Below are 15681 nucleotides of genomic sequence, written 5' to 3' on the forward strand. Positions count from 1 at the left end.
CAACTGCCATGAATACCCTGGTGAGAAATACAAGTTTTGATAGAACAAGTTCTGATGTCTTTTACCCAAGCACTGAACTAGTATCTGGTTTAGGTACAGGGCAGTACAGCATGATCAATGAGTAGGAATTTAATGCTGCTTTGGAAAGTATTCCAGTTATATGACAGCATGTCAGCTTAGTTGGAACATGTCTCAGATGTTTGGTGAAACTGTGACCACAGATCTGGTGATGGCTGCAAACCTCAAAACCAGGCTGGACCACGATTCATGATCCAAGATCCATTATCCAACCCATGATCACAAGTTCTTGTTGAGTCCAAGGAATGAAACTCTAGATGAGGGATTTGGCAATTTAAACAGCCAGGCCACCCATATCCTTGGATGATCAATGACATGACATTGAAAACATTTGGGGAATTGAAGTAAAGAGCTCCACATGGTGCAAGACTTGAATCCCTTCTTCATGCTTTAGATCATTAAAGTTAGACACTCAGCAATCCAAGGATTTGTAAGGTACAAACCATGATAAATCAATGTTGTGAGGCTGTTACAAAGGTTATTAATATCAGATCAAAAACCCTACACCGAGAAATTGTTTAAAGTGTAGCATAACAACAGACATAGACAGTAACTGGCACTAGTCCAAGAATCCAGGCTAATATTCCATTATAATGAGGACTCACAGAAATTTTGATACATTGTCGTAACATCACTATAATGACAAAGAATAAGATTCTGGTACCATAGAGCTAAAAGAACGTAATATGCGGAAGTTCAAATTCCAGACATGTAAGCTCGCAGACAGAAACATTTTCGCTTGAAGGTGATACCGTGAACAAGGAAGAATGTAATGGTGTACTTACAGCACTTTTGTTGTGATTTGTCATGGTGCAAGTCATAGAGATGATATCTGCTAAATCCTCAGCTGATTGGAGGTAACATTTATCCCTTGAAGACAGTCTACAGCCAGGATAGACTCGCCAAATGTCAAGGATTCAGTGTTGCACAATCCCACAATATCCTACTCCATACAGTTCGGGGACCATTGTAAATACTCCACACAAGTCAGCTGAATCCTAATGATGGTTTGATTAAATGTATCCAAGAAAGGAGACACTGCCCTTAATAATGGCAAGTCACATAAAGCAAATAGGCCATTTGTTGGATATTGGTTCATTGTAATATCATTGATATCTTGTTGATAGGCTCATTCATTTTGTTCAGAAGACCTGTCATAATCATTGATTATCACTTAGTCTTCGTAATACTGAAGTGAATATACCCCAGTCAATACACAAGATTGGTCAATTCTCGATGTGAATTATTGCCCATAATTACCGGTCACTTAATCAAATTGTAGTCTGCGCCTCATTTGCTTCTTCTTGATGAAGTATATATTTATTTATTATGGTTTGGCTACGGATATAAGAGACTGTAAAACACATTAAATAAATGTCATTGCACAAGGTTTGTGCCCATAGAGGAAATCATTACAAAATTACAGATTTGGATGCAAATGGTTATTTTGAAAATTTAAAAACAATGACTATCATAAAAAGATAAGAACATATTTAATTAATCCAGGATTATGTGATCTCATAAGAAAAGGTTTGTTCTATATGAGAGAAATGAAAAAAGGTTAGCTAAATCAATGAGATAAAATCACTATTGAAATTATCACTTGACAGGCAGTGGAATCATCACCCAATCTACACGTAACAAGCTCTTTGTCTTTTTTCTTTCAGTGTTATAAGTGACACTGACACAAGTTTCCATTCTTGAAGAAGACACAACAAAGCATTATTACTTGTATTCCCAGTCAGATATCCGTGAGAATGACACATGAATAATCCACAGGCACTCGAATAATCCGCTGTGTGCCATCCCATCCTATACCGGTGATAATCTGTGTTGATAAACATACAGCGTGCATACAGTGGATCAGTATTAATCAGTACCCAGCTCATAACATGTGACTCTGTGAATCCTCCCTCTGAAAAAACATGGGTTTAATCCAACATCTGGGAGAGAATCAATAACGGAAGAGTCTACACACCACCAAAGGGCGAACAGCATACGGGTGACAGGCTAAGAATGAGTTGCACTGACTCACTGCCCGCACAAAGCTATGGAGCTACGCCTCCCAACAGAAACCATTGTATTTCTCTTTCAATGACATTCACAAACTGATTTCACTCCAAGTAGCCTCGAGGTTCTAGTTAGTTACACAATCGAGGTCCCATATCTGTGAACTTGAGTCCCTCCTAACAACACAGATTCCCTCCTATCATGTAACAGTGCCCGACTATTGAGTTGGGGCAGGGTTAGTGGAGCCCCGTAACTGTTTAAGTGTGTTATTTGTGCACAATCCCTAAATGTCATACTGTATATTTACACATATGGGCCTAAGCCGTCTTCATACCTGGGCTCCTCCACTTTCATGGGAGGGGAACCATTGTTTGAACTTTCCCGCCATAATGTTCATAATGATTCATCATTCATCTGAATGAGGTGACTCAGCCATGGAAAGCCACTTTGTTTTCTTGCAGTCTGCCATTTGTCAACAAAACACCAGTTCCAGAATTTGAGGTATTTGGAAAGAATTTGCCCATCACAGTTTTTCTACAAGTTTTCTAATACCATGACTTCATTGTATTTAGATTGACATGATTTATATTTAATTTATTTCTTTTTAATTTTAGGGGTTAATTGTCCCTATTATTAATAAGACCATAAATATAACAAAACAAAATACAGAATTTTAAATATTTATCGTGAAGTATGTAAGTTCAGTCCCAAAGCCCTCATGTTTATCATATCTTGATTTCAGTTTGAATAGATAAACGCAAACATTGTTTTATATCATTGCCTGTCACTTGTTTCGAAGTAGGACACATATTAACGAGGCAGGCACACCTGATATGGAGATTAAGGAAAGGCAACAGACAGGTGAGAAGAATACACAAGGTATTTGACAGGCGACACTATATCTTTGTTTTCCTTCATCTTAACAAGATGTGAGAAAATACCTGTCTAGGTGATTCACTTAGGCACACCTGTAGCTAAATGACAGGTAGAAAGTCAACACAATGAAACATTCAACAAAGGTTTAATCTTAACAAAAAACATCATCTTGTAGTGTTTTTCTGTTTTGTATTAAAACTTACTCGAGAGGTTTCACAGGTGCGCTGAATATACCTAACATAAGAATACACTTCTATATTAAGACAGGAAGGTTGCGTACCTGTATCTTTTACACACAAGAAACTGGTTCTTAGTGTTGACAGAGTAAAAAGAAAATTTGCATGATGAATACAATCTTACCTTCCTTTCTTCCCACATCAACTATACAAAGATTCATTCATACACTGACTAAGGTACACATTCCAGTAAAATTGTCCTCACCGTGTTTCACATATCTGTAGCCTTTATTAACCTGTCTGGATATTCTCAGAAGATGTTTGCATGATTATTTTTAATATACATGTAAAACGTGATTTGATAACTTGCATAAAATAAATATTTGAAATGTACCTGGATTATTTGGTATTCTCTAAAATATCTCAAGGCTTTATTATTTGTCATGCGATATATATTATACTAAAATAGGCACAGACACACATGCACACATGCAAACACACGTACAGCTGTCTGACAGACGTACAGATAATGAACACATGAAACAAACAGCTAGACAGGAAACAGACACTGACACAAATTCTAATGCCTAGACAGAGAGACAGACAGAGTGTTGGACAGATAGACACACAGACACAAACCTACATGCCATGACTGACACACAGACAGACAGTGATGAAGGGAAGGAAGGACAGATGGACACACAGACACAAACCTACATGACAGACAGTTATGAAGGGAGTGAAGGACAGATGGACACACAGACACAAACCTACATGACAGACAGTTACGAAGGGAGTGGACAGATGGACAGACACAAACCTACATGACAGACAGTGATGAAGGGAGTGAAGGACAGATAGACACATAGACACAAACCTACATGACAGACAGTGGTGAAGGGAGTGAAGGACAGATGGACACACAGACACAAACCTACATGACAGACAGTGATGAAGGGAGTGAAGGACAGATGGACACACAGACACAAACCTACATGACAGACAGTTATGAAGGGAGTGAAGGACAGATGGACACATAGACACAAACTTACATGACTTCATTATATATAGACAGACAGAGTGATGGATAGACAGGCACACAGACACAAACCTTCATGCCATGGCTGACAGACAGATAGAGAGATAGAGTGATGAAGGGACAGACAGACATTGATGAAGGGAGTGAAGGGCAGAGAGACACACAGACACAAACCTACATGACAGACAGTTATGAAGGGAGTGAAGGACAGATAGACATATAGACACAAACTTACATGACTTGATTATATATAGACAGAGTGATGGATAGACAGGCACACAGACACAAACCTTCATGCCATGGCTGACAGACAGATAGAGTGATGAAGGGACAGACAGAGAGACAGCCAGACAGAGCGATCAAGGGAGTGATAGACAGATAGACACACAAAAACCTATATGTAATGACAGACAGACAGACAGACAGACAGACAGACAGACAGACAGACAGACAGACAGACAGACAACCAGCCAGACAGGCAGACAGACAGACAGACAGGCATAAATACTAGTATCCTCCAACAAGACGAGACACTCTCATTTATTAAATATGTCTGGCGAAGTTGATATTTTTACCTTTCTTCTTCAGCTGACACACAAGCTCCATGGCATTTTTAACCCCTGTGAAAGCTTACTTTGACTCAGACTGGGCTGGGTTTTTTTAATCAGTGAATGGTTCTTGCCTTGTGTAAGATGTTTTACCACATACATTTAATGACAGCTACATGGCAATATGAAGAGGCACTCATGACTAAATCTGAACACCAGGAACAGACTGTGGTAGTTTATTCTCATCACCAGACAGCAGATCATGTGATAATGAGATTACCAGGCCTGGAGCCGCCTGGTCACCAGACACAGATGGTCGTGACATTATCAGAGCCTCAGCCTGGAGTCTTGTTCCAGCTCTTAAGAAGTCGGTTAGACCAGTGGGTGGACAATGGTCAATGGACAATTTGTTTCAGTTTACAAAACGGATTTGAACAGACACTGGCAGGCAGTAAACTATCTTACTAGAATATACTGTTAGAAATTAGACACTATTAGACATTATATATATTAGACATATATATATATATACATCATGGCTTTACTCAGACCTGAGTGGGTGTACCATGGTCAAACTAACTGAGTATCATGGTGACATTTTTAAAACAATTTACTGGCTGAAAATAGTCATTTGTTTGTAATCATGACATACCAAAGAGGCATTTATACTATTGGCAAAACAACTACCTTACTATTTATGTACACAGTGCTACACTCATACTACTGGAGTGAGTGAGTGAGTGAGTGAGTGAGTGAGTGAGTGAGTGAGTGAGTGAGTTTATCATGGTACACCCATATGGAGAAATTAACCCTGGAGGCCTCAGCGAGATAACCAAACACATTATCATTTGAGCCAAACCACTACCTCCATACCTAACATTTATAACAGTACTTGTAATAACATCATTTATCTAGGATTTTCGCAATTTTTAAACTCAATCTATATATATTCCTCACATTAAGGTACTCACGCTTAATGACTACATCGACCCATGATGGTCCCGGGGTAGAAAAGGCCTTCAGCAACCCATGCTTGCCATAAAAGGCGACTGTGCTTGTTGTAAGAGGCGACTAATGGGATTGGGTAGTCAGCCTCGCTGACTTGGTTGACACATGTCAGCGGTTCCCAATAGTGCAGATCGATGCTCATGTTGTCGATCACTGGATTGTCTGGTCCAGACTCGATTATTCACAGACTGCCGCCATATAGCTGTAATATTGCTGAGTGCGGCGTAGAACTAAACTCACTCACTCACTCACTAATAACTACATCACGGTTACCTCCCTTGCCAGAACTTGACAAGAGTACGGAATGTTACTATTTTGTTATTAGTCAAGAGCAGTAGCAGAAACCTAATATTGCAAATATAACAGTTTGATGTGTTAGTTGTGCTTTAATGAAACAAAAATGTTGACAATATTTACATTCTGCCCAATTATTATTTATATCCAGTTTGTAGTGAAATTGAAGTATTTAAAACTGGGTCAGAGTTACAGCCCTCAAATGCAATCTTGAACTCTGTTATACAGACCCTGAAACAAACATATCCAAGAAGGCCCATGCCAGTCTAGAATATGTGGTAAGTCTAGATTTCCAGAGTTTCAGGGCTCCTTTTCATTATATTCTTTTATTAGGAACTGTTTTCTTTCTGTAAAATATGTTCATTTCAGAGACTAGTTGTTACTCTAGCAGTCTAGGTAAAGGAGGACCGCCAATAGACATATCCTTGTCCTTACCACAACTCAGTATTGGGCTAACAGACTAATTGACAAGCACAAATTTTGAAAGCTGGACAAGCAGAATGTCCACATCCTTGTGTTGTTACACAGGGTACTTATAGCTACGACTTGCCGCAGTCTCCCAACAACTGCAATGTACACATGTTAACTGTCCCCTGTCAATATTTGCCCCATCAACCACACAGTGGACAATGTACTCAGGATGCTGATTATGAAACAAGTATAAACACTAGATGATAATAGGGTCAATCCTTTGAAGAGATTTACCATCACGGTTTAAGTAGCTGTATCAACAGGCTGCTGTTGACACTTTAAACCACCGAACATTAAACCCTTGACATGATGTAAACACAGGGTCAAACTGGCTGCCCACTTCAATTCGAACAAACTATTAAAAAAAGGTAGGGATATTAGATTTACAAGATTGATAAAATGCAAATGATGAAGGAGAAAAAAAATAATGAAGAGAAATTAATGGAAAATGTGACAATTCATCTGTATGGATATATTTTACTTTTTCTTATATGCATTTGAATTGGCTCATGGTATAAATTATCCCTTCATTTTTCTAACAGCACATGTTATTCACAAAAAGTGAAAAGCTTTGGGTACAACATATCAGGCTAGAATTCAAGCAACCAAACATATGTCTGTTGCATTACACAATCCAAATACGTACTACTCAGTTGTCATACGGACATGTCTGTCTCTTAATAAATATAACGATGTTATATCTAGGATTACACTATCTACAGATTCTGGTATTTTTGTTAAGATGAGTCATTTACCCGGGATTCGAACCCACACCCTCAGAGTCACGCACCTAATTGAGAGCACAAAAAGTGAGACGCCTAACCTGCTCAGCCACCGTGGCTTCCACAGTTCTGAGGGTATGGGTTTGAATTCCAGATAGAACTCAACCAAATGAAGGTACTAGAATCTGTACTTTGCTGAGAAAGTGTACTTCCAAACATAAAAGGTGTTGCATTTGTGCACTTTCTAAATGGCATTGTGTATTATATTTTGATACATTGGTTTGACATCTAAGAGAATATCTTTCGAGAATTATGGAAAGATATGAAAAATGGAGTGTATGTTATGCATTACAATAATACAGTATCTAATATGCTCAAAATGCCACAACTTAAACAGGAATCTAATATATTGCGTATTTTTTTACACATAATCTATGACATCTACAGTGAATCATGACAATGAGGTATAATCATCAGAAGAGATACTGCGATGAATTGGCACCACACCGAACATAATTATAACAACCCTTAATAACAATAATATGATAATAATTGGAATAACAAGGCCAACAAGAGCAATGATAATATCATTTGCTAGGTGCTTGGTTGCTCAAAGCATACATGATTATTTTGATGAGGTTGGAATCAAGATGAATGTGTGAAAACCGAAAGAGAAGGAAAGATCATGACTTCAGTAGGAAAGAGTTTCACAGAGATGGACCCCAGTATGTAAAAATTGTATCCAGAATTCTTGACACCAACATTTGGGACAGACAGAGAAAGATTATCCATGGATTCTAGATGCAGGATTGGGTTGTACTTCTCCACTGATTCCAGAAAGTAGTCAAAATAATAACAGTGTCCACCATTCTAGATGCTAGTCACAGCTCTTCGGCGCCAAACTTGGCTAAGCTGATTACTTCTATACTGGTGTACACCAATTACACCTCTTCCTGGGATGTCAAAACCATGATGTGGGGCATATTAATAATTCAATAGTTCTAATCAAGAGACTTCTCAGTAAATACAAAAATAATTCAGTTATTGTCTCAAACGACAACTCATATCTATCTTGGTCTCAATCATACAGCATGGTTGCGCTTTTGTTAAGTGAAAAAAAGTTTTTCTGTTTTTATTATTTTCTGATTTTAAATTAATTTCACATTTTGTCATTACATTTAGGGTACTGGCAAAACAAAACTTTGGTATGCAAAAATGATGAATTGTTTGCATCTGTTTTTAAATTTTCTGAAACAGGTATGTGACATTTTTATTATCCAAAATAGACAGTATCATGATTAAAATATGCGATTATTATGCAGAGGCTCTGGAATTTTATGAATTCATCAGTGTGGGCACAGGTCAGCTATCTCTCAATGCAAACATTACACTTTGTTCTGGAGTGACAGATCATTGAACTGGGATAACAATGTCAGCAATGTGAACATTGTCACTGATGTAAGTGATCCTCCTTCCTCCAGTGACACTGACAGGGACAGATCTCAGACGTGAAGGTGGGGGACACAAGAGCTGCTGAGGGATAGAGGGGTGAAAGGTTTGGGGTCAGGGCTGGGAGAGTGGTGCATGAGGCAGGGACACCAGGATGGGGTGTGACACTGATGGGGACACATCCCCCACCTGAAGGTAGGAGACATGAGGTCTCCCGAGGCATGGAAGGGTAGGTGGGGTAGGGGTGGGATGGGTGGATGGAGAGTGGTGGTGGGGGAGGTAGTGACACCGGGGTGGAGTTCATGACCCTGATGGGGACAACTCCCAATTGAAGGTAGGAGACAGAAGGGCTGTTGATGTTTGGAGGGGTGATGGTTTGAGGGTAGAGAGAGTTGTGGTTGCTGAATGCAGGGAGACCTGGGTAGAGTATGACATTAATGGGGACACTTCAGGAAATTGAAAATAGGAGAAAGAGATGTGCGGCAAGAGACTGCAGGTGAAGTGGGGGACATAAACAGGTGGGTGAGGGTATAAGGTTTGGGACACCTTTTGGGGATATAGGGGTGGGCAATAGTTGGACAGGGATCAAAGGTGTAGATGTGTTAAAAAACTTGCATCGAGGATAGCGGGGTGTGAGGGGCACCTCTGAAAGGGGAACAGCAGAGTGGATTGAGATTAAAAGGTTGCTGTGTTACTGGATGAACACATGTATTATTTTGTAAATATATTTCAAGTCCTCAGAAAACATTAATCTAAAACCATTTTATATTTTTTTCTTTCAGAGTTTTCTGCTTTGAACATAGACGCTCATACCCATATTTGTGAAAATTCTGAGAAACTACAAAACTGAAATATAAACAAAATAGAACTAGTCCTACCTTCTTGTACTGTGCATGCATGCTGTTTGGATCGTCAAGCACCTCCATGCTCTTTGTGGTGTTCTTTCTGTCCTGCAAGACAACAAGAGTTATGTCCCTTTAGTAACGGCCAGCCAAACTGAGTGAAGTGTCGTAAAATATACCCATCTACATCAGTAAACTGACTACATACATCAGCCTGACAACGGTAGGTAGACTTTACCCTTCTGTTTTTCAGTTAGCGGAATGCCTTAATTAGTGGAAGCAGTATTACTGCTAGGTACTTAAATTATATCTTCACAGGGAAAGATATCACTTGTCATCCCTCAAGTAAACCTCTGTAAAATCATTCAAGTAAACCATTTTTAGCACTGTGGTGTATTTGATGGGTATTTAGAAGTGATACACATGTAAACAGAAATTTATGGATTTCAACTTTGGAGGCACCTTGACATAAAAAAGTTGATATCCATAAAATCTTGTCCTTTTGCCCTGTTGGGGATGAATGACCTTAAGCAAATATAACTGCCTGCTTTAAAAAAAACAACATAAAGACACTTTTCCCAGAATGTTATCAATGAAATACAAATGAAAATTTTGGTGTTCATGTTACATCATACAAGGTTCGAGAAGGGGTTATAGGTGCATACATACATACATACATACGTACGTACGTACATACGTCTGGGTTTGGTTCCCCATATCGGTGCAATGTGTGAAGACATTTTTTAGTCTTCATATGAGTGGTCATATTTGAACACACACTATCTGTGTAGTTATTTGATACCGATTGGCTTTGTTTACATAACTAGAGTGAGTGAGTGAGTGAGTGAGTGAGTGAGTGAGTGAGCGAGCGAGTAAGGGAGTTTTTTTATGACTGTACATATGACTGAAACTGGCTTTAGCTCTAATTGTTTTGTGAAAATTTATTCCTGGCTAAAATGGCAGAGGGAGTAGCAATGTGAATGATACATCACCACAAGTGTTGTCAGACAAACAACAGCAGAATATAGTCAGCAGATAACACAAACAACAGCAGAATATAGTCAGATGATAGCACAAACAACAGCAGAATGTGGTCAGCTGAAAACACAAACAACAGCAGAATATAGTCAGCTGATAGCACAAACAACAGTAGAATACAGTCAGCTGATAACACAAACAACAGTAGAATACAGTCAGCTGATAACACAAACAACAGCAAGCTATAGTCAGCTGATAACACAAACAACAGTAGAATACAGTCAGCTGATAACACAAACAACAGTAGAATACAGTCAGCTGATAACACAAACAACAGCAAGCTATAGTCAGCTGATAAGGTTAACAACTGTAGACATATTTAATATATAACTGAAAAGTATTTTGAGCTTAAACCTTGTCCTGCAAATGCTTCATATTGACTTAACATGTGCCACCTGTCTCCTACTGATGACACTGATGGGTATCACACACAGATGAGGTAGACAGCTTGCTGTGTCACCAGTGTCACTTCCTAGCACCCTGCAATGCCCCAGTGTCAAAGTTTTTAATTAACTTTCTGGCATTTGCTGCATTCTGATTGGATAAACCGACTTTTACTGTCAGGTTATCGCTTGTTTTTGTGTGAGCTTCCTTTATAATACACAGGCTGTAAAGGTATCATTGTTGATGCAATTTGTTATCAGAATTGTATAAATTGTATGAATCATTGCATAAATTCATGTACTATATGCTTTAATGTGAAAGACTGTATTTGTCTTTACAGTTAGCATAGGTTTACATGTGGTTGTGAAACTTACAAAGTTCCTATGGTGTGAGTGAGTGAGTGAGTGAGTGAGTGAGTGAGTGAGTGAGAGAGAGTGAGTGAGTGAGTGAGTGAATTGGGTTTTACAGTGTTACATCGCTTACAGCAATATTCCAGCAATGGGCTTCATACATTGTACCTATGCAGGGAATCAACCTTGGGTCTTTGGCATGACAGGGGTATGCTTCAACCACTTGGCTAGCACTCTAACCCCCATCCCGTGAGAGACTTTGAACATAAATCACCTTGACTGTGAGGTAATATGAGTTTGAAACACAGTATGACATTGTAACAAACATACAAAAAATATACGAAAGTTATCTTTATATTACACAGTTTTCCTCAGGGATCTCGTAAAACTATGAGATCAAATGTAAAACACCAGTTTCACAAGGTCTGATGTTGATCATTACCAATGTGTAAGTTGATATGTATCATATTGGACAGTACTGACACTATCTCAGTGGGTCTTTTAGGGTTCTGTGGTATCCAATGTGATAATTGGCAGTGATTGTTATGAAAACACAACAGTTTTTAATAACATGTTCATCAGACTTAATGCCTAAAATTTTGTGTCAAGATCCACAAAACGTTCTTACTATACATCATTCATGATAAACTATAAGGTGACGACAGGTCACAGTGTTGTGAACATTTAGTGGATTGGGATGCTTATCTTCATCCTCCCTTGTGAAAAAGACATGTTTTTTATATTCGAGATGGTCTAAAAGGCCCTTCTGTATTTTCACATCAAGATATGTACATTTAATGGCTACAAAATACATCTAGGTCAGAATGTAATCAAAGTTCGTGGTTAAATAAGATGACTTAAATATGGGGCATCATGAAAGGGTTGTTCAGTACATACACTGACCCAAAAAAGAAACGCATAGCTGAAATCTCATTTTTAAAGTAGATTTTTTCGGAAAATATGGAATGGAATGACAATTAATGTAAATATTAAGTGTTTTTATAGTCAATACAACCAAAACAGACAAACAAACACAACCTCTGGTGATTATTCGCCACACCACAGCACCTTGAAAACGCTTTGTATAATCTGCACGTGGGAAAATCTGAAAGCATTATGCACGTGCAAATGCAGGATCTCAATCTTGATTATGATGGCTATAAAAGGGGACAGGTCCTGTTGCGATTCATTCTTCGAATTTCTTTCTATGCGACGCGAAAAATGCCAAGGTTAAATGAAGAAAACAGAAATAGAGCCATTGGACATCTGGAAGCTGGGGAAAGTCAGTCATCAGTTGCCAGACGTCTGAATGTGAGGCAGAGCACGATTTCCCGTCTCTGGCAACGATACACGCAACACAACTCGACCAGAGACCGTCCAAGGAGTGGGAGACCAAGGGTGACAACTCCAGCACAAGACCGCTACATCCGGGTGCTTCATCTGCGTAATCGGGCCGTCACTGCTACGTATACCGCTGATCACGTTCCTGGGCTGCGTAGAGTCTCTCCACAAACCATCAGGAATCGCCTAAGAGAGCATGGAATTCGACCTATGCGACCTCATGCAGGACCTGTTCTGCATCCCCATCACCGTCGTGCACGTCTTCAGTGGTGCAGGAACGTTCGGGCATGGAACCTCTTGAATTGGAGGAGGATCTGGTTCAGCGATGAGTCACGTTTTCTGCTGTACAGACATGATGGAAGGATGCGTGTTTACAGACGTCGAAATGAGAGATATGCTCGACAGTGCGTTCGTGAGGTCAACAGACACGGTGGTGGAGGTGTAATGATGTGGGGAGGCATATCTATGAACGGCAGGACACAGTTGGTGCATGTGCAAGGGAATCTCAATGCTGTACGCTACCGGGATGAAATTCTGAACCGTCATGTTGTTCCTACAATTGACGCTAGAAGGGAAATTTTCCAGCACGACAATGCAAGACCGCACACAGCACGCATTACCACGGATTTCCTTGCCAACAACAACATTACAGTTCTTCCATGGCCCTCAAAATCGCCGGATTTGAACCCAATTGAACATTTATGGGACCAATTGGGTAAACGGTTACGACGTCGACAGCCGCAGCCACAGACACGTCTACAGTTGGTGAATGCGTTGCGAGATGAGTGGAGAAGAATCCCACAAAGGCGGATACGACGTCTTATACAGTCAATGCCCAGGCGATCCAGAGCAGTGATTGATGCCCGTGGTGGTCACACCAGATACTGACTTTCTCACTATGCCATGGAAAATAGAGACGCTTAATACCACTGTGAATGATTGTATATGTCTTGACACACATTTGTTAATACCCGTGTGAATTATCATTGCTCAAGTTCCATTACTTTTTGTGCAATTTAAGTTAATAAATCATCTCTCATAACATTGGATTTTCACCTATGCGTTTCTTTTTTGGGCCAGTGTAAATCTTGCAAAACTTGCTTTGATTTCCTTATTTGTGTCCACTTTATTTCGATTGATGAAGTACACAGCCCCTCCCAGCCCCAACCCAATAAATGATCACTCCCTTATTGTGCCGAGGTCTCAAGGTAATGCCACTTTATTTTGCAAGCACAACATGTATATTTTCTAACTTAATAAATAAAGTTCCACTAATTTGTACTAACACCTGATTTAAAATTATGACCGCTAGATGAATATGAAGAAACTGATAAAATATTGATTGAACTAAATTATTCAATTAAGAAAATGTCTTTCAGTTAATGAGAGAACCATGTTTGGATAACCTGTTGCCATGGTAACAAGGCAAAGGAGACTTTGTGCTGAGTTTTTACTATTTACAATATCTGGAGCAGACTTTGAAACAGATCTATGGGTTGTAAACATCATCCAGGAAAACGATTGATCTTCCTTTAATAGGATACTGACAAACGCTCAGCTGTGAGCTGTGAATTTCTCATTAATCATGTTTAGTTCTCCTTCATCGGAGTTTGATGAACAAAGTACACATTATCCTACTTTCTGTGTATTGTCAAAACAGGTGGAAGTACTTTGGTTGCAATTTGTCAAAAGATATTGTCCTAGGGCTCTAAGGACATATATGACTTACTACTTACCCTAGATTTATCAAATTACACATACATGTGAAGACAAATTTAACTATACATAGAATTATTCAACAAGTCATGAAAGAGGACTTGTGAATGGATAAGGGATTCCATCTCAGAACAGCTAGGTGTGATATGTGTGCATCCTGCCTTGCTGGCCATCATGTAACCAACCCAAATTATATACTGGACAAAATAAGTTAGGAATATTGTTATTTTTGTGACTGATATCTTATCCGTGTGTCAGTAAATACACACATATCACTAGTAATGATTTCAAAATTTCCCTATATCCAAAACTATTTTTGTCCAGTATGTGGGGTAGGGTTTTAATTATTTAAAAACATCATGATTTTTAATTCACTGATTGTCCCAAAAAAATGATCTTTCCAAATAATACTTTGATGATGCGCGAAAATTAAACCGCGCGAATTAGTCAATTTTTCTGTTTCCGCGAAAATTAAGCCGCCCGAAAATAAATGATTTTACATTCTTATACAAGACAAAATAAGAAGGGTAGATAACTCTTATTGGCAGTGATTCTAAGGGCAGGTATCTGAGACTACATGGGATATTTGTCACAGATTTAAAAAGGAAGGGATGCTTATGTTTTTATATCTAATACTTATCCAAAATAGTAACGTTCACATTTGACACTGATAGTTCACAGGATTATAATTGTGTTTAATATACGTTGAAAATTCTAAAACTTATCAGAAAGTTTAAACATTGAGAACTGTGACTGAAAAGTAGAATCTTAACTCAAAATTCATTTTCACAGTTTTTAGATATGGATCAGTCAGACATTAACCGGTATCTATATCCAAACAGTGCTCCACCTGGCATGGGCTCGGAGCTGCCCAGCTGTGCTGACTATAAGCTCGCAAACCATAAACTGGCTCCACTTTCAGTTCATTGATCTACCACTCTTGGCCTACATCTGGTGGATACAAAATGTGGAACAAATCTGTGCATTGTATGCCACAGGTGGCTAGCACAAAATCCTTAATAACAATTTATGAATATGCATGAAACATCTACATCCTGAAAGTTTATTTTAATCAAAAAAGAAATAAAAAAAATAAAAATAATGATAATAAAAATAATAAAAAAGCAATTTTACTTCTTGTTCTTGATACTTGTTTGCGAAATGTTAATTCTTTGCAATCACAGTTTTGAAAACAATATACCAAGTCATGTCTACTTTTTTCAGTAAGACAAGCAGCTACCACTAAAACAAAATATTGGAATGGGTCATCAGCAGTTTTTGCCACTGTCCAGCAGCATTATGGCAGCCTGTAGATCAAGTCTGGACCAGAAAATCCTTT

At 38.8% G+C, this 15681-nt stretch overlaps 1 protein-coding gene across 1 annotated transcript in view; it reads right to left on the reverse strand.

The window, feature by feature from the left end:
- Nucleotides 1–15681, reverse strand: part of LOC137265750 (1-phosphatidylinositol 4,5-bisphosphate phosphodiesterase epsilon-1-like) — a 307271-nt gene that overhangs the window by 113734 nt on the left and 177856 nt on the right. The window contains exon 8 of the mRNA XM_067801199.1: nucleotides 9550–9621. Coding sequence (XP_067657300.1) covers nucleotides 9550–9621 — 72 coding nt within the window. The remainder of the gene's footprint in view (nucleotides 1–9549; nucleotides 9622–15681) is intronic.

This window comes from Haliotis asinina, chromosome 15 (assembly GCF_037392515.1).
Source record: "Haliotis asinina isolate JCU_RB_2024 chromosome 15, JCU_Hal_asi_v2, whole genome shotgun sequence".
NCBI classification, from domain to species: domain Eukaryota; kingdom Metazoa; phylum Mollusca; class Gastropoda; order Lepetellida; family Haliotidae; genus Haliotis; species Haliotis asinina.